This window comes from Arachis hypogaea, chromosome 2 (assembly GCF_003086295.3).
Source record: "Arachis hypogaea cultivar Tifrunner chromosome 2, arahy.Tifrunner.gnm2.J5K5, whole genome shotgun sequence".
Taxonomy (NCBI): Eukaryota; Viridiplantae; Streptophyta; class Magnoliopsida; order Fabales; family Fabaceae; genus Arachis; species Arachis hypogaea.
The window spans coordinates 99,928,377-99,948,735 of record NC_092037.1 but is presented as its reverse complement, the minus strand read 5'-3'; the positions used below and the strand labels follow the sequence as shown (position 1 = coordinate 99,948,735).

At 40.4% G+C, this 20,359-nt stretch overlaps 1 protein-coding gene across 1 annotated transcript; it reads right to left on the bottom strand.

Moving 5' to 3' along the window:
- Positions 1 to 2,509: 2,509 nt before the first annotated feature.
- Positions 2,510 to 4,635, bottom strand: LOC112756743 (pentatricopeptide repeat-containing protein At2g20710, mitochondrial). The gene is made up of 2 exons (XM_025805364.3): positions 4,198 to 4,635; positions 2,510 to 4,014 (listed from the first exon to the last, which is right to left on the bottom strand). The coding sequence occupies exons 1-2, from the start codon at positions 4,492 to 4,494 to the stop codon at positions 2,704 to 2,706; spliced, it is 1,608 nt and encodes a 535-aa protein (XP_025661149.1). The 5' UTR covers positions 4,495 to 4,635; the 3' UTR covers positions 2,510 to 2,703.
- Between the last annotated feature and the right edge of the window lie 15,724 nt (positions 4,636 to 20,359).

The window sequence follows — 20,359 nt, the reverse complement described above, 5'->3', positions numbered from 1 at the left end:
TGAGTCGGGCTAAGTCGAGGTAGACCAAGCTCAAGCTCGACTAACGAAAATTGAGTTTGGCTCACAATTCGACTCATTAATAATCGAATTTATTTCTTAAGCTCAAGTTCGGCTCACCAAAAATTCACGAGCTGGCTCGAGCTCACGAGTTAACTCAAATAAGAGAAACATAAATACATAATCTATAATTTTATATCAATAAAATTATAACTTATATATTTTTAAAAATATTTGAAAAGATCAATTTTATATATTGTCTTTTTATCAATAAATTATAAATTTTTTATTTATGTCCTATATTAAAATTATATGTAAAAAATAAATATAAATATTAAATAATTAAGATTGTTATAATATATATATATATATATATATATATATATATATATATATATATATATATATATATATATATATAATCGAGCCATCTCACGAGCTAATAAGCTGAACTTATCCAAACTCAAGCTCGACTCATTTAATTTATGAGTTCAATTTCAGGCTCAAGCTTGGCTCACTAGCTCACGAACTTAACTTATCGAGCTGTTAACGAGTCGAGCTCGAACTGGCTCATGAGCTAGTTTGACTCACTTCCAGCCTTACATGTCACTCCTTTTTCGTTAATTATGATGGTCAAATTTTATCAAAAATATTTAAAAGTATAATATTTATGTGTAATAATCTTTATATTTTTGTTATTTTTTTATAGTGTTGTTTGACGAAATTAAAAGTATTATTTCTCAAAATATAGGTTTTTATAAATTAAAAAGAATGACAAATATTCTATACAAACGTCCTATATTAATTTTGACGGGTTCATTTAATTTAAAACAATGTGCATTAAGGATAATACAAATTTGAAAGAAATGTTCTTAATATACGATCAAACTCTATTACAGATATTTGTGGTTGAGTTGTATATAGAGTTTTAAATAATTACTTTATATTGTCCAAGAACCTGATCCGACCCGAATATCGATTGAGAAAATTATAATAGTGAAAATAAAGAAGAATTTAAAGGCAACTACAAAGTCGTTGATTGGAAGAGGCATGTGGATGGGGATTTGGCTCCTCTGAAGTTGTTCATTTACTTTAGAGAGAAAAGTAGCGCAATCTAAACCATTGATAACATAAACGGTTTTGATCACCTTAAATAAATAAATAATAAATAAATACATTAAAAGAATCAAAACGTTAACTATTAAAAAACTAAAAAGAAAAAAAAAACGCGCCACTTTACAAAGATAGCGCGCAGAATTAAATTTCTGCAAAACTGAACGCCTGAGTAAAAAATTATATTTAGAATTTTATTATTTATTTTTATTCAGGCCAATTATAGCAAAAAAAATACCAAAATTAGGCATGAAATTTGACACAGTACTAGAAGCTAAAGACTTCTGGAAAAGTTATGGTGGAATGATGGGTTTTGATGTTTGACAATTGTATGCAAATAAATGCAAGCTTGATAAATCTGTAAGTAGTTTTAGACTTGTTTGTGCAAAGGAAGGCATTTAGTTTTGCAGAAATTTAATTCTGCGCGCTATCTTTGTAAAGTGGCGCGTTTTTTTTTTTTTTAGTTTTTTAATAGTTAACGTTTTGATTCTTTTAATGTATTTATTTATTATTTATTTATTTAAGGTGATCAAAACTGTTTATGTTATCAATGACTTAAATTGCACTACTTTTCTCTCTAAAGTAAATGAACAACTTCAGAGGAGCCAAATCATGTGAATGGGGAGGCGTGGACTACACGATGACACACTGTACGGATGACTTCAATAGGAATCATTAGTCACGATTCTCAAAAAGCCTCCATGTTATTTATCATTGTTGGATAGATCGTGGCCATTGATTAAAGCAACATTCTCCTTAATCCTTTTCTCAATCGAAGCCGTTCTTTTTCAATCTCTCTCTCAATCCTGTCACATATTTAACCTTATAAGAATCGTTAGTAACTATTTTTTAAGTGATTCAAACTACAGTAATCGTTGGTCACGTTTTTTAACTCAGATAAATTTCAGTATGACAATAGCGTATTACATTATTCTATTATAATACAGAAGTATTACACCATTCCAACATTTATATTAAAATTAATTTAAAAATTCCGTGATGTAACAAGACTAATTATATGCTGTTTGAAAGTTATTAAATTGTTAAAAAAAATTGGTGTATTTAGTAAATTTTTAATAATAAAAATAAAAATATTAAAAAAATAGTTTTTTTAAAATAACTTACATTTTTTAAAAGTTTTTTATTTTAGAAAATATTTTTAACGTAATAAATAAAATTTTTTTATTTTATTATATTTAAACATAATTATTAAATTAAAAAATATTTTACATAAAATATTTAAATATAAAATTATTTATATTTTTTAAAATATTTTTAAAAAATTACTTAAAACTATTACAATTTTATTTGGTAACATATTGTTTTCTATTTTGGTGACTAAACTATTACCATGAATCAACCATCAAATATTTCAAACCCAAATTTACTCAACCATAAGTTATTACTTAATACTGATGTCCCATCCTTTTACTTCTTCGATCAATTTTGAAACGAAGCATCTTAGAAAATTTAACAGAGTGATATATAAACATACCAACTCAGAATCAGCCTTTTTGGTGAACCATTCACCTACATTAATTAGTCCTAAACTTCATTGTCGAAAAGATGTGTACACCAAATGTAAACCCTAATTCATGATTTGCCTAATTGACAGTCATCCCTTAACATTTTATTGATGGCTAAAGCAGAAGTCAGGTTGTTCCAATCGTCCTCTGGCTCTAAAATTTCACCAGTTTGTTTATGTGAATCGCCTCCCAGCACATCAATTGCAGGCACATTTGATTCCACATCCTTAATCCAACTCGTCAGGTTGTTATGAACATCAAGGGAGATAATATTCTTGCTGCTAAGTAGCCTTATCAAATCCTCTGCCTCCTCCATATCTCCATTAAATTTCAAGTACTGAAAAATGGCAGCTAAGGATTCCGGTAGTGGCTTCCACTTACACCCCACTTCATAGATAGAAACTGCCTCTTTCATACATCGAACAGACATCGGAAAATTTCTTTGTGGAATATATCCAAGCAAGAGCCGTGACCAAGTCCATAAATTTGGCTTTCCTCCCTTCATGATTGTCCTATTAACAATGGCTTCAGCTTCCTCCATATTGCCCTTTCTGCTGTAAGCTGCTATCATCATGTTCGGAATAAAGAAATTTCTGAAATACCGGTTTCTAGATTCCCACTCCTCAAAGATACTCTTAGCAAGTTCAATGTCATCCAACTTGAGAAATGAACTTATTACAGTTGAATAATAGTCTCTTTTGAGTAACTTCCCATCCATCTTATAAATCTTCCACAACCTCATCACTTCTTCTTTCTTCCCGATTGTTGCATATTGAGTCACAAGGTAAGGAAAGGCCTCTTTCCATATTGTAGAACTCAGACGGTCCTCTGATTTCTTTAAAGCGTTAAAAGCTTTATCATGAAGCCCGAGTTTGCCATAACAATTGGCTGCCACAGCATAAACACTCCACCAATCTGCATGTTGGGAATACGATGGATCATCTTCTAACTGTGCAAGAAGTTTGTCGATTCCCTCGATATCAGATTTGGCCGCATGTGTATTAATCAAGGTGGAAAATGTAAATCTATCGAATTTAATACCCTCTTCTTTCATTTCAAGCAACAAATTTTCCACTTTGTCATAGTTTTGTGTTTGATAGTAGAGGTTAAGCAAAGAATTTCTTGCCAAAGTAGACCCTGCGAAACCCAAATGTTTCATCTGCAGCATGATCCTTTCAGCTTTATCCACATCCCTAACTTGAGCATAGCAATTAAGAAGAGAGCTGTAACATTCTGCAGCTCTTAAGTATTTCGGAATGCTATCAAAATAGGATTCAGCTTCTTCTATTCCGTTAGCCTTTGCAATCAAGTCCAGTCTTAAACCAAAATCTGCAGATCCAGATTCAGAGTATCCTTTCTCAGACATCCAAAATGATACCTGCAAACACGGTTCATTTTCACAAATATCCCAAAACTCAACCCAGAAAAACATAGTATCTCACTATCTTCAACATTTGAATCGCATTTTGCAGCTAGATCATGATTCAACCTAAAGTTCGAATAAATAATATTTTTATTAATTAATTAACGACTAATTAGTTATTAATGATGATGACGATACCTCGAGGGCGTTTTTATATCTTTTGCGTGACCTAAGTTGCTTGATAACGACTAGCAGTTTATCGTAGGTTAGAGTTCGGCCATCCTGAACCCACTGCTCGAGAATCGTAACAACCGGATGAGTTGGATCTCTCACATGGAAGATCCGACGGTACAAAACCTGCGGGATATGAACGAAGGCGCTTTGATTCCTCTTCGCCGGTGAGAGGTTGGAGGTGGAAGAAGCAGAGGTTGTGTAGGTCACGGAAGAACGAGGAAGAAGACGTAAAGCGGATTTCAGACGGGTGAGTACTACCATTTCTTATTCGGAATTCAGAGATGCAAGTTTTGCTCATCAGCAATGGAGATTCAGAGTGAGCGTCTGGAAGAGTAGTGGAATATTGTGAGTTTGTGAATACTGCGAAGTGAGCTGTGAGCAACGGCATTTGGTCTCAGTGGCAAAGTTGTAATTCGATGTAACTTCACAAGGAAAAGGGGAATTTTTTTTGGTGTCTAAACAAGGAAAGAAACAAAGCAAAAACTATCCTAAATCCGAGCGGATGATTCGTTGGAGATCAACACAAGGCTCAGACCAAATAACATGATTAGAGTTATTCTTGGCACCATATTTAGCCATCCAATCCGCAGCTCTATTTGCTTCTCGGGACACCCATTCAACGTGAACAAGCCAAGGACGAGATAAAAGCTCCTGAATCTTGTGAACCAAATCTGTTACTTCAGATGAATACCCACTTGTAAGCTCATGCATGATGGGCAGAATGTCAAGGCAATCCGTTTCACATATAATATCCCTCAAACCGCAATCCCAAGCTAAAACCAGCCCCCTCCAAGCAGCAAATAATTCACATCTGATTATAGACCAAGGGGGAATGCTTCCAGAGCAGCCCGAGATCCAATCTCCCTTAGAATCTCTAATAATACACCCAAATCCCGCTAAATTTGAATCCATATACAAGCTTGCATCACAATTAACTTTAAAACTATTACCTACCGGTGGTTCCCAACACAGGCAATTTCGGAGAGACCTAAAGGCATTGCTTCGATTCCTGTAAACCTGTAAGTCCTTGGCGGTAATTCTGGCCAAGGCAACAACCTTGTGGTCTGTCCAAGGGTTGTCAGTATTGAATATGTCATTGCACCTATGTCTCCATACCCACCAAAGCCCTGCACCAAAGGACGCCTCATTGTTAGCCAAGGCCTTCCGAAACCACTCTTCAAGAGCAGTACCAGTCGTCGAGTCCAGGATACTAGGATCCAACATATACCAAATTGCCTTTGATCGTTCACAGTCTCTAAGGCAATGCTCCATAGTCTCCTGCGCCTTGTTACATCTCTTACACATATCTGAAGAAGCTAAATGCCGCTTGAATCGAAAGGTCTCAGTTGGTAGAGCATCATGTAAGCCAAGCCACATAGTAAATTTGAACTTCTCTGGAATGTTTGTGTTCCACAACCAGTTCCAATTACTATTGGCATTCCAATTTAATGCTTTCTTTAATAACCATCTGTAACCCTCCCTTGCACTATACTTTTTTGATGCTGCAGGCCACCACTCCCACTGTGGCTCCAACTCAGTCGAACTAGGATATCTCAGACCACAAATAAACTGCTTAATCTCATACGGAATAGGCGTGGTAAGACTATCAACCTCCCAAGACACCCCTTTCCACAAGTCAGCCACCATGAAATCTGATTCAGAAATATGTACATAAGGAACAAGGTTGCAAAGTTTACCAAAAGGAGTCCACTCATCATACCAAACTGATTTGTGGACATCTCCAATATTCCAATGAAGCCCTTCCTTGAGATGCTCATAGGCACTAACAATGTTCTTCCAGGTAGCCAATGAAGAATTTCTACTGTTTCCGTTCATACCAGATTGATTCCTGAGATATTTATGCTTCAAAACCTGCACCCATAACTTCTCACTATTGTTTAGACAATCCCATACCAACTTTCCCAAAAGCGCCATGTTAGCACAGGAAGTATCCCTAATACCCAATCCTCCTGCCTTTTTAGGAGTTATGGCGACCTCCCACCTGACCAGAGGCAGCCCTTTTCCAGTCGCTTGGCCTTTCCACAAGAACTGTCTCATTAAGGAATCAATTTTATTACATGCATACTTCGGGAGAAGAGAAATTTGCATTTCATAAACTGGGATAGAGGCCATAACCGAGTTAACAAGACAAAGCCTCCCTGCCTTATTTAGTAGGCGTCCTTTCCAACTGGAGAGCTTTCTCGAAAATTTTTCAATAACCTCCTGAGCCGTCTTCCTGGAAGCTCTGGCATGACCGATGTTAATTCCCAGATATTTACCCAAATCATTGCAGAAACGGATGTTAGAGACCCCTGAGAGAACCTCTTTTCTCCTCTCCGACACCCTCTTGGAACACTGGGCCTTTGACTTATGAAGATTTACCTTTAAACCTGACGCTCTAGAAAACAAGTCCAAACAATGCATGACCTCTATTACTTGAGCTTTTGATGCCTTACAGAAAAGCAAAAGATCATCTGCAAACATCAAATGAGAGAGTCGTGGTCCGTTCCTAGAAACCGCAACTGGGTTCCACAAACCTTGGGAAACTCTATGAGAGATAAAGCAAGCAAGCATTTCCATACAGAGTACAAATAGATAAGGAGACATAGGATCTCCTTGCCTCAACCCTCTCTTTGGATTGAAATTTTGGAGCCTGTTCCCATTCCACAAAACTGCCAATGAAGAGGAAGTCACACAATTCAATATAAGATTAATGGTAGCCTTTGGAAACCCAAACCGGACCAAAGTAGCTTCCAAAAAACGCCAGTCTACCCTGTCATAAGCTTTTTCCAAATCAATCTTGAATGCCATGGTCCCTTTTCGAGACTTGGTGTTCCTCATGAAGTGCATAATCTCCTGAGCAATGATAATATTCTCTGTGGTTCCTCTTCCTAGAATGAACCCTCCTTGCAAAGGACCAATGATCTCCGACAGGAATGATATTGCAAAATAAATCTAAAATAAAAACACTCTCTTAGTCGTTAGTTTTCGTTAGATTCCCGTCTGAAGTCTGAACATTATTTTATTAGGAACCACTATAACGTCTTCTTTTAAAAATATTTTATAATAATTAAAATTTAACACATATAATTAATTAAATCATATTATTTTTGTCAAAATTAGGTTAAATAAATTAATTTGACCAAAAAAATAGTGAATTAAATTTTAAATTAGTCTAAATTAATATTATTTTTTATAAAAAATAACTATAATTCTCTTATTATAAAAAATGATTAAAATACTCCTATTATATATATTAATTTTGAGAACCCTAAATTCTAGTATTTTATTTCTCTGCCGTGATAGAATTAGGATTTAGAATTTTTAATATATATAAAATAGAAATATTTTAGTCATTGTCTTTAATAAAGGTATTGTAGTCATTTTCTATAAAAAAATAATATTAATTTAGACCATCCAAAATTTGATTCACTATTTTTTCAGTCAAATTAATTTGTATGGTCTAATTTTGATAAAATAATATAGTTTAATCGATTATATATTTTAAATTTTAATTACTAAAAAACATCTCTAAAAAAAGACGTTTTAAACGTCTTTATTTAAGTAACTCTCTATTTTATTACTTCCACGCAATTAGTAGCTAAGTACATTTTCTAAATGCATAAATCTATTCAAAAAAATTAATTTCATAAGTCAAAGATTTAAAAAGTTTATTCAACCACATTGCAATATATAACATCCCTTTCAATAAAATATTTTGTTTCAGTTATGGTATTTTTACTAAAAAAAATATTAAATAATTTTTTTAATATTAACTATTTAATTATTAAACCTTTATATCAATATCGTATTCCAGTTATAGGAAAATGCCAAAAAATTATTTTTTTTATTCTCTAAAATTGTATATTAAAAATTTACAAATAATAGTAATTACATAAATACTATTAATAATAAATCTTATACAAATAAATCTAAAATAAAATTCAGATTTAACATACCATACCTATTTTTTCGTATAAAATAAAATTTTAAACATTAAGAGAGAGGTGACTCTAAGAAAGCAACTTGAATTATAAATAAAGTCTACTAAGTACTAATCGGCCGTAGTTTCATATTGCATCTTCAAGCCTGTGTTACTGAAAGGGTAAAAAATTTTGAAGTGAGAACTAAACCAAAGTTCTCAACAATATTTATTCTCATTAATTCCATAAAATTCTTTAAAATTATGTTAGCAGAATTGGTCATCAGCTTCAAGTTATATCCCTTAAAAAATCTTTTGATTAAAAACAAGCTTCGATCTAAAAGTAAATGGATACATAAATAAATCAGACAGTACTGAAGACAAATAAAGAAACAGAGCATAAATAGACAAAGCAAGAAATAGAATAAAAACACAAAAAATATAACAGAAAATGATGTACAAATAAAATGATGCATGTATAGTCTTAGTATAGGTCATGAGCTTATGTGTCGATTGTCTACCCGCATTCCGACATTATCCAGTCACGAGTTCACGTTGTTCCGAATACGATTTTTCAACCCGTGCAAATCAAATAGTTACTCTTCTGTGGTAGTCTCTGGCAGGAAAATAAGTGGACAAAAAATAGATTGTCCTACTGTGATAATATCTATTCTATTGTGGCAGATATAGAACTTTTTGCTCTACTAAGACAGAAATCAAACAATTATTGCTCTGCTCTTTTGTGGCAGGCACATAACTTCATCATTCATTTCACATTTTCATTCATTATCTCTTTTACAATTGCAATTACGCAAGTAGGACAAAACTCAATCCTTGCCAAACAACCATAGCATTACTCGTTATGAGTTACATACTGTACAGAATGCTTCTGATACGATCTAGGAGGAGGATCGGGAACCCGCGGGTCGAATCGAATGTTGGATTGTCCAGATGGAGCGGAGGGGAGGTACCTGCAAAGACACTCCGACGCTCAAGTCAGAATAGATCTGAGAGGTGTGAGATATGAGGAATGAATGAATACCTGGAGGGACCTGGGTCCTTTATTTATAGGTGATGGTGGTTATCCTATCTTATCTTATCTGGCTAAGATAAGGGAGACGTTTGAATTCAAAAGTTAGTTAGGAGCTCTAGAGAGCCGGTTCCTGGGCCTTTTAGTTTGACGAGACGGGTTGGTCCGATGACCCGGATTCGGGTTCGGTCATGGGTCCGGGATCCACGGGCTGGATCCGTAACAGTTGCCCCCGTAGCGGGAGAGCGAGCAAGGTTGGTTTGTCGCTAGGAGTTTGAGACGTTTCTCATCGTGTCTCTGGTGTCGGTCGAGTGTTCGTTCGGTGACGAGGTCGGTTTCTCGATTTCGTTTGGTAAAAGATTCGTTCTGACCGTATTTTGGTCTTGACGTGACCTTTCCGTGCCTGCTGCGCCCGTTGCGTCCTTTGAGGCGTAATTGATTAGTTTGCCTTTTCGAGGGGGCATTTATTGTGGGGGGGGGGTTTTTTCTTTTTTGCCCCCGTGAGTTTTCATTTCGCCCAGGGTTAGTTATGTCTTTTTGCTTTTCTTTTTGAAACCGTTTTGCTTCGGTTTTTATTTCCCTCGTCCGTTTTTTCTTTTCAAAAGGAACTCTTCATTTTCTGAAAAAAAACTCCTTGGTGGTTTTTGCTTTCTGGTGCCGCTCTGCTTCTTCTTATTTTCCTGTTTTCTTCCAAGCATCCTTCTAATTTACCAGGTTGGTATTTTTTGCCTTTTTCTTTCATACTTGTTTTGTGCATGCCTGTTCTGTTTTTGCCATGCGTTTGTTCTGCCTGCTTCCTTTTTGTTTTGTTTGCTGTGTTTGGTGTTTTTGTTGAGTTTGGGGAAGGGGCTGAGCACCGCCTTTTTTTACCTTGATTGTAGTGGTGGGTTACGGCGTTTGGGTTTGGTAGTGGTGTTTAGGTTTTTATCTTTGTTACTGTGTAAAGTTGGTAGGCTGATGGTGGTGCTCCTCCCTGTTTTAGGTATGCAGCGTCGGAGAAATGAGAGTGTGGGTGCCCCAGTAGCCCCTTCCAGGGGCGTTCCCAATCGCTATGGTTGGGTGACCAGCGATGTATGGGGTGTTCCGTCGTGGATGACGGAGGGTGATCTCCAACGGCTCCGCGATCAGGGGGCAATTTGTGGTGGTGGTGAAGAGGAGAGGCAATACGAGCTCGTGCTCCCTGATGCCGACGAGCGCGTTTGCTATTTGAACCTCCGTTCACCCACCGTGCCGGATTGGATGTGGGTTTATGAATCCATGTTTACTCGGCTTGGTGTGCGGTTCCCATTCTCGCCGTTTGTTCAGGGTTTACTTAGTCGGTGCTCCGTGGCACCGTCTCAGCTTCACCCGAACAGCTGGGCAGCCATTCGGTGTTTTGAGTTGGTGTGCTAGTATCTCGATCTTCCGGCTTCGGTTCCTGTTTTTCTTTTTCTTTTCTTGTGCACTCTTCCGACTAAGGAGGGGAAGCACAAGAAAGGATATATGTCTTTCCGTGCTCAGCCTCATCGCCGGATTTTTGGGTTGTTTGAGGATTCATTTCATGGGTTTAAATGGGAGTATTTTAAGGTGCGTCCCGTTCGGGGGCACCACCCGTTTTGGCTTACCTTGGAGGGCGAGCGCCGGTTTTCGACGTACTGGAATTTTGGTGCCGGGCCGTCGGTTCTGACTAAGATCTCCTATGATGATTTGTCTCGGGAGGATATTGCCAACGTTTTGTGGCATTTGTTTGGCGAACGTCCGTTGAATCCTCGAGACGTTATGGGGGATCCCGAGGCTTGTCGGACATATATTGGTGTGTTCCCCCTTTTTTTTTTTAACTCCTCTCTTGTTTTTCTTTTAGTTGAGATGGCTGGCGGGCTGACTACTTTGGCAAGGTTGAAAGCAGCGTTGGTTCGGGAGGAAGGGTCGTCGTCTCCTTCTACTCCTGTGTCGAATCCGGCCGTGGATTCTCAGGTTGTTTCTCAGGGGGTGGTTCCTTCGGGGGCGCCTACTGGCGTTGAAGTTCCTCCCGGCTCGCCTGAGGTTGTTGTGATGACGGCTGCCGAGGCTTCTCGGAAGAGGAGTAGGACCGAGGAGCCGGGTAGTGAGACCTTTGAGGAGGAGGGCTTGGTTCCTAGTGTGATGGACCGACGCTTCGACGCTACGGGTTTTATTGATCAGCACTTAATGCCCGGAACGGCGTCGTTTTTTGATGGCTGTGACGTCTCGTTTCAGGCTAAGTCGGTCTATCGTGCCCTTCTTCGCTCTGCCGTGGTTGTTCGGAAGGCTGAGCCCGTGATGGCCCAAGTGGGTTTGTTGGAAAAGAAGTTTCGGCAGGCCCAGGCTGATGTGACCAAGTTGAAGGAGGAGCTTGAGGCCGCCAATACTGCAAAGGAGAAAGCGGAGAAGTCTTCAGAGGATGCCGGGGCGGAGATTCTCCGACTTGCCGGCGTCGAGACTTCGCTCCTTTCTCAATTGGCGGAGGAGCGGACGCGTTCTTCAGATGCGAGTTCTCAAGCTGCCGTACTTCTCGCCGAGTCGGAAACTCTGAAGGCTGAGGTCGAAGCTCTGAAGAAGGAGAAGTCGGCTCTGTTGGCTGATGCTAGGGACGCCGTTGCTGCTACCGAGGAGACGATGAAGGCGCAGGTTCTGGTGTTGGCCCCTGGCGTGGACGTGTCCGTGATGGGAGCGTTTAAGACCGTCCGTGATGGTCGGATTGTTGATATTGAGTAATTTTTCTGTAATTTAGTTTTGAACTTTTGTTTGAATTTTTCTAGTGGCTCAAGGGCCGTAACTTTGTTTTGAATGGTATTTTCGACCGTTTTTTGGGTCTTTGTATGATCCGTTTGTGGCGTTTATTTGGCCGTTCGGGCCTTTTTGCATTTTTGAGCGTTTGTTTTATCGTAACCGTTCGTTTGGTCGGTTGATTGGATATCCGTGTGTTCGGCCTGGGGGGTGATCAGTCCTCCAGCGATGGCCGTGTCTTCGTTCCGTGTTTGAGAAACGGTAATGACTTGTAATGGAGATGAAGTAGAATTAACTTGTAAAAATTTTATTTGAATGGTTGGGCCTCGTTAAAACCCTTCGTGAGGGAAAGAGTACCCGAGGTTCTAAAAGACAAAATGAGAAAAATAAAAGAAAAACAAAGGGTGATTTATTTAAGTGTAGTATCTTCGTAAGTTGGCTGCGTTCCAAGTTCTTGGTATTTCGCTGCCGTCGAGTCGTTCGAGTTTATATGCTCCTTTCCCAATTACGGCCTTGATTCTGTATGGTCCTTCCCAGTTGGGGGCGAGCTTTCCTTCTCCTGGGGTCGGGGGACCGATATCGTTTCGTCGTAGGACGAGGTCGTTGTCCGTAAATTCTCGTCGGATAACGCCGTGATTGTACCTTAGGCTGATTCTTTGTTTGAGTGCTAACTCTTTGACGTGAGCTATGCTTCTTTCTTCGTCCACGAGGTCTTGTTCTGCTTCTTCGTCGTTACCTCCAACCGTTTTCCTGGGGCTGGGGTCCCCGATCTCCACTGGGATGACTGCTTCTACGCCGTATGTTAATCGGAAGGGCGTCTCTCCCGTGCTCGTTTGGGGTGTTGTTCGGTACGACCATAGGACTGATCCCAACTCATCTGCCCATAGTCCTTTGGCTTCGTCGAGTCGTTTCTTGAGTCCTTTAACGATTATTTTGTTGGCGGATTCCACCTGGCCGTTTGTTTGGGGATGTTCTACCGAGCTGAAGCGATGGGATATGTGCAATCCTTTAGGAGTTCTCTGAATTTTTTGTCGGTGAACTGGGTTCCGTTGTCTGAAATGATGACTTCGGGGATTCCGAATCGGGTAATGATCTGTCGCCAGACGAATTTTCGACATTGGGTCGCCGTTATGGAGGCCAGGGGCTCGGCTTCAATCCATTTGGTGTAGTAGTCTATGGCGACGACGAGATATCTGAGTTGGCCGGGTGCTGTGGGGAAGGGCCCGACGAGGTCGATTCCCCAACTGCCGAATGGCCATTCTGCCGATATAATGCTGAGTTGGTGTGGGGCGGCTTGGTGGATATTGGCATGCCTTTGGCATTTGTCGCAGCTTTTTGTTAATTGTATGGAATCTCGAATGATCGTGGGCCAGAAATAGCCAGCCCTGATGATTTTTTGGGCTAGCGTTTTTCCTCCGATGTGGTGACCGCAGCAGCCTTCGTGGATCTCGCGGAGTATGTACTCCGTGTCCCCGGGTTCGACACATTTGAGTAGGGGCTGCGAGAATCCGCGTTTGTATAGTTGTCCTGCTATGATGGTGTAGTTGGCGGCTTCTCTTTTTATTCGCCTTTCTTCTTTTGGGTCTGGTGGTAGGGTTCCATCGAGGAGGTATTGTAAGATAGGGTATGTCCAAGACTCCCGGTTTGAGGATGTTAGATGTGCGTTGATTATTGTTGCTACGGAAGGCGACTTAACGACCTCCTGGATTAGTGATCTGTTGCCGTGTCCCGACTTTGTACTGGCTAGCTTGGAGAGTAGGTCCGCCCTGGCGTTTCGTTCCCTGGGGACGTGTTGTATGGTGACGTTTTCGAATCCTCCTTTTAATTCACTCACTTTATTGAGGTATTGTTGGAGTAGGGGATCCCGGGTTTGGTAGCTCCCGTTGATTTGGGAGCACACTACCTGGGAATCGGTATTTACTTCGAGTACCTTGGCGTCGACTTCCCGGGCTAAGTTTAGGCCTGCTAAGAGGGCCTCGTATTCTGCTTGGTTATTTGATACTGGAAAGTCGTATCTTATTGATTGTTCAATTATGATCCCGTTTTGGTTTTCGAGTATAATTCCGGCGCCTCCGTGGGTGGAGTTTGATGAGCCGTCGACGTGCAGCTTCCATGGTTCGGGGGTGAGTTTGATCGGAGTCATTTCAGCGATGAAGTCGGTCAAGGCCTGCGCTTTGATGGCGTTTCGGGGTTCGAACCTGATCTGGAATTGGGATAACTCGATGGACCATGCTAGCATTCTTCCCGCTAGGTCAGGCTTTTGCAATACTTGTTTGACCGCTTGGTCGGTTCGGATCGTTATGGGGTGGGCTTGGAAGTATTGTCGTAGCCGTCGGGATGCCGAGAGGAGTGCGAAAGCTAGCTTTTCTAATCGTGAATAGCGAGCTTCTGTGTCCTGTAGGACCTTGCTTATGAAGTATATGGGTTTTTGTTCCTTTTTCTCGTTTTCCCGGACGAGTGCTGCTGCGATTGCTTCTTCCGTTATGGAGAGGTATAAGTATAGTGTTTCCCCTGTTTGGGATTTTGCGAGGATTGGAGGTTCCGCTAGAACCCTTTTGAAGTGTTGGAAAGCTTCTTCGCATTCTATCTCCCAATTGAAGGGGGTTCCTTTTTTCATAAGTTTGAAAAAAGGGATTGCCTTCTGGGCCGATGCCCCGAGGAACCGGGATAGCGCGGTTAGTCGGCCGGTGAGTTTTTGGATTTCTTTGAGGTTTTTGGGACTTGTCATCTCAAGGACGGCACGACATTTTTCTGGGTTTGCCTCAACTCCGTGTTGCGTGATCATGTAGCCGAGGAATTTTCCTGCTTCCATTCCGAAGGCACATTTTGTTGGGTTGAGTCGCATTTGGTGTTTTCGCAGGGTGTTCATTATTACCTTGAGGTCGTCGGTTAGTTGCTCACCGGATTCCGTCTTGGCGAGCATATCGTCTATGTAGACTTCTATTTTGTTTCCGGATAGGTTGCGAAATATCTTGTTAACAAGTCGCTGGTAGGTGGCTCCGGCGTTTTTTAAGCCGAAGGGCATTACTCTATAGCAGTAGGTTCCGTCCGGGGTGATGAATGCTGTTTTCTCTTCGTCTGGTTGGTGCATCGGGATCTGGTTGTAGCCGGAATATGCGTCCATGAAGCTGAGGTATCGGTGGCCGGATGCTGCATCCACTAGCCCGTCGATGTTCGGTAGGGGAAAGGCATCCTTCGGGCATGCCTTGTTGAGATCCGTGTAGTCGATGCACATTCGCCATTTCCCGTTTGATTTTCTTACCAGTACGACGTTGGCTAGCCAGGTCGTATAAGGGAGTTCTCGGATGAAGTTGGCTTCGAGTAGGGCTTTCACCTGTTTTCGGACCTCGGCGGCTCGGTCTGGTGACATTTTCCGTCTTCTTTGTGCCACTGGTTTGGCTAGGGGGTCTACTGCCAGATGGTGAGACATTAGGTCGGGGCTTATTCCCGGCATATCGGCTGGTGTAAATGCGAACAGGTCTTTGTTTTGTTTCAAAAGTTGGGAGAGTTCTTCTTTGAGGTCGTATGGGAGGTTTCTGTTGATGAAAGTGTATTCTTCTTTGGTTGGCCCTATCTGTAGCTTTTCCATGTCTCCTTCTGGTTCCGGTCTAGGTTGGCCGTCTAGTCTTGCGTCTAGGTTGGCAAGGAATATTCCGGCTGCGTCCCGGGATTTTTTCCTAAGGGCTAAGCTATTGTTGTCGCATTCGGCTGCGACTTCCCGGTCTCCGTGAATGGTTCTGATGGTGCCGTCATCGGCCCTGAACTTCATGAGGAGGTATTTGGTGAAGATGACTGCAGAGAAGTCGTTGATCGTTTTTCTCCTGAGAATGACGTTATAGGCCGTGGAGTCTTTTAGGACTACGAATTCGGATAAGATCGTCTTTCTCTGATTGCTTGTTCCTATGGTGATGGGGAGGGTAACCGAGCCGTCTGGTTTGAGGAAGTTGTCTCCGAGGCCCGTGACGCCGTGGCGGTGTGTTTGGAGGTTGTCGTTGCGGACCCCGAGTTTGTCGAAAGCTCCTCGGAAGAGGATGTTGGAGTCGGCGCCAGTGTCCACCAGTATTCTTCTTACTAGCCCTGTTCCGATTCGGGCTGATATGACGAAGGGGGCGTCTTCGGCCCAGGTGCCGTGTTGGCAGTCCTCCGGCAAGAAAGTTATCGTGCTGTCGGCTATGGTGACCGGGTCGTGGTGCCTGACGGCCATTATTTTGAGGTCTTTTTTCATTGTTAGCTTTGATTTATTTGATACGTCCTTGCTCGTGATGACGTTCACTATGATGGTCGGATCCTCTTCGGGGTTTTCCCTGGGGGGCGGCTTTTGAGTTCTCGGGTTGCGTCCTTCTCTTTCTGGTGACTTGTCTCTGTCGGCGCGCCTTGGTTCTCTGATGAATTTGACGAACTCTGGGAGTTTGCCGTCTCGTATGGCCTGCTCGAGAGCGTCTTTAAGGTCGAAACAATCTTGTGTTTTATGGCCGTATCCTCGGTGGTAGTCGCAGTAGAGGGCTTTGTTCCCTCCTGTCCTTTCCTTGAGTGGTCGGGCTTTGGGGATGACACCTCGATCTGCTATTTGGTGGTATATCTCAGTAATTGGTGCTGTTAGGGGGGTGTAATTGGAGAATTTTCCTATTCTTGGTGGTCGGTGGGCTGGTCTAAGGTGGTCTCGTTGGTTCTCTTTGGGTGGTGGGTTATGACGGGGAGTCGTGTTGCCGTGTTGGGTAGTGACGTGCTGCCGTTTATTGGCAGCGACGACCTGGCTGACTTCCTCGTCGTTGATGTAGTCTTTGGCGACGTTCTGGATTTCGTGCATGGTCCATACTGGTTTAGTGGTGAGGTGTTTGCGAAAGTCTTCATTCATGAGCCCGTTAGTTAGGCAGAGGCTGGCAACGGAGTCCGTGAGTCCGTCGACCGTCAAGCATTCATCGTTGAAGCGGTCGAGGTATTTTCTTGTAGATTCTTCTTGTTGCTGTGTGACCCCTAGCAAGTTGATGGGGTGTTTGGCCTTGGTGATTCGGGTTGTGAATTGGGCCATGAATTTTCTTGTGACGTCGTGGAAGCCGGTTATGGACCCGTTTGGGAGGGCGTTGAACCATTTGATCGCTGGTCCGGCAAGGGTTACTGGGAAGGCTCTGCATCGGACCGCGTCGGATGCTCCTTCCAAGTTCATTCTGGCCTCGAAAGCCGTTAGGTGTTCTTGAGGGTCTTTAGTTCCGTCATACTTCATGTCGGTGGGTTTGTCGAAGCCTCTGGGGAGTTTCGCTCTTAAGATTCTTTCTGTGAAGGGCGTGGCTCCCATTATGATGTGGTCGTTTCTTGTACGCTTGGTGTGTCGTCGTCTCGGGTCTTCGTTCGAGTCATGCTGACGGCTCAGATCGTGGGATGCGCTGCGGTGGTGTTTTTTGCTGTGTCGCCGCTCTGGCGATTTCTTGTGTCGGTGGTTGCGCGAGGTGCTACGATCATCTCTTCTATCGTGTTGCCGGGTTGGCGACCTTCCTCGGTAGGATCGCGGCCTGGACGTTGCCTGGCTTCCGTGTTCGTTAGCGTATTTTCCTTTGTCGGTCAGTTTACCTTCAAGTTCCTGGACTCGGAGGCAGAGATCCTGAATGATCTGCGCCGCTTTGTCCCTTGGTTTCTCGGGGTGTTGTGGATCTGTGATCATGTGCTCGTTTGTGCGGTGGATGGTGCTGGCTATCCGGGCTTGGTTCATGACCTCCTGTTGCTCTGGGGTCGGATGACGTGGTCTGGAGTTGTCTTAGCTTGATGGATTTTCGTCCAAGATACCCTCCATCTGTTTCGACTGTCGCAGGTTCCCCACAGACGGCGCCAATGTACAAAATGCTTCTGATACGATCTAGGAGGAGGATCGGGAACCCGCGGGTCGAATCGAATGTTGGATTGTCCAGATGGAGCGGAGGGGAGGTACCTGCAAAGACACTCCGACGCTCAAGTCAGAATAGATCTGAGAGGTGTGAGATATGAGGAATGAATGAATACCTGGAGGGACCTGGGTCCTTTATTTATAGGTGATGGTGGTTATCCTATCTTATCTTATCTGGCTAAGATAAGGGAGACGTTTGAATTCAAAAGTTAGTTAGGAGCTCTAGAGAGCCGGTTCCTGGGCCTTTTAGTTTGACGAGACGGGTTGGTCCGATGACCCGGATTCGGGTTCGGTCATGGGTCCGGGATCCACGGGCTGGATCCGTAACACATACCAACAATTTTCAATCTCAACTATCCTTTTTCAAAAGGATTATTTAAGTTATTATAATAGCTCTTACTCTAATATTCTCAACATATCTAGTACTAACACTAAAATCCATTTCAATTTCTTTCCAACCTTAAAAGTCACTTAAACCATATAAAAACTAATATTTTTCAAGCTTGAATTCATTATTTGTAAACTGAACCAATTTAGTTTTTTTTTATCTTTCAACAAACATCAAAACCAAATCAAGCATATAACACTAAGATTTATTTTTAACTTCACGAACTCATTGCTATCACCAAAATATCCTCGACACTCTATCTTCTTTTCTATTATTAATATATCAAACGAATTCAGAATTTGTAAACTTTATGTCCATTTCAAATTAAGCTTTCTAACAAACCAAAAATAATAATTTTTTGATTACTCTAACTTCGAAAATAGAGAAAAAACCGTGATTGCTCTGCAGTATTATAACCCAGAAAATAGCAGTAGTGTTCAACTTTTAAAATTCTATCTAAAATCTAAATTAAATACAATGACCTTCAAATGTATTATGGTTCAAAACTTCAAATAGACTCATTTAGTTTTTTTTTCAATTATTTTCGGGTCAATACCATTTTTATTGAAGAAATTATGTGACTTGGAAGTTGAGTATTTTTCTGCAAAGTTCTGTTTTAAAATCCAGTGAACATATCCTCTTCTAAATTCTATAACCCACTCATTAAAATATGGACAGTCATAAAATTTAACTCACACATGCTAAACTTACTTAGTTTTCACCACCAATTAGTTACACTTCAATATCCATCCAAAATTAAAAGTTATAAGCTCTCAAAGTTACTGATTTAAGAAAACAGAATATGTCTTTTACTGCATAATGTATCATATTTCAAAAATTCATATCTTTAAAACGGCAACTCCAACAGTATTAAAATTTTATGACATTAAAATATTAATACCAAAGTTTCATTTAAAATTGGTCCCATATCAAAATTCAAATTATAACATTTCCAGCCGAGCTAATAAGTTACTGCTGTTTTAAAAATTCTGCAGAAAAAATCAAATTTAACAACCACAATTAAAAAATTCACCATAAATCATATACTTAATAAAAAGACCTCAAACTTTCCAGTCTAACTTTATACATTTTCAAGTTTAACTCAGAATTGGTTTCATACAATTTTGATCATCACATAATTATTTATAACCTTTCAAAGTTACTGATTTTATTTAAAAGTAATGCAAAAAATCAGATTTCACAGTCTAACTTTAAAAATTCACAACTAATTGTTCAGTTAATACGAACCCCTCAAAATAGAATCTTAACAACTATACTTATTGTAGTTTACTTAACTTTTAATCTCATATCATTTTGATTACTATTAAGTTACTGGTTCGCTTTTAAAATTATCATTTTATTTTAGGAATTAGATTTTCAACTAGCAGCTTAACATTTCAAGATCCAGACTTTCAATAACTCTCAAAATCAGTTTCAATCAGTCACTAACCAATACCACTATCGTTACAATATATAGAATAACCAGCTCACCGACAACTAATCCAATATAATCCATCAAAGATCAGAATTTCAATCAATTTATCGCAACCGTCAATAACTCAATCACAATTCACAACCACATCCAATTTCAATCATAATTCAAAGTAATCACAACAACTAATTATTTTCAAACACATTTCAAGCCATTCACATCAATTAGTCAACTCTTATCCATTATTAACTATTTGCAATTATCCAATTAACTTTGTAGGCATTCTAAAATTAAAATGTTAAACTTTAAAAATAAATCCCCTATCTCGATGTCGCAATTAAAAGAAACCGTAAGCGGAATTATGGCGAGACAACTGGCAAGACCACTACTAGTCATGCAACAGTTTCAGTCAAGATAGCAGCGGTATTACATCTCAACACAGCTGGGACAGTAGCAGCGTTAGCTCTCATAGCAGTGACCGTGGTTGTAGCGAAATGAGGAATTCAAATATAATACTGTAAAATTACTTTCGGAACACATAAAATTTTATTTATCAATATATCAATGAGCTCAAATAATTATTTTTAATTTAAATTATAAAATGAACATACTAGTCACATTTTTATAAAATACATTTTAAACCCAAATATTAATTATATATTAAATCATATAACTTTTCATTATTTTTGCATAACATTAATTTCTATTTTTATAAGATAACTAATTATAATAAAAATTGTACATAAATATTAATT

Bases quoted from the DNA above. Each gene is read 5' to 3' on its own strand.
- LOC112756743 (XM_025805364.3), bottom strand. From the start codon at position 4,494: ATGGTAGTACTCACCCGTCTGAAATCCGCTTTACGTCTTCTTCCTCGT. The intron at 4,015-4,197 runs GTATCGTCATCA...CCGTGTTTGCAG, and splicing joins GATATAAAAACGCCCTCGAG to GTATCATTTTGGATGTCTGA.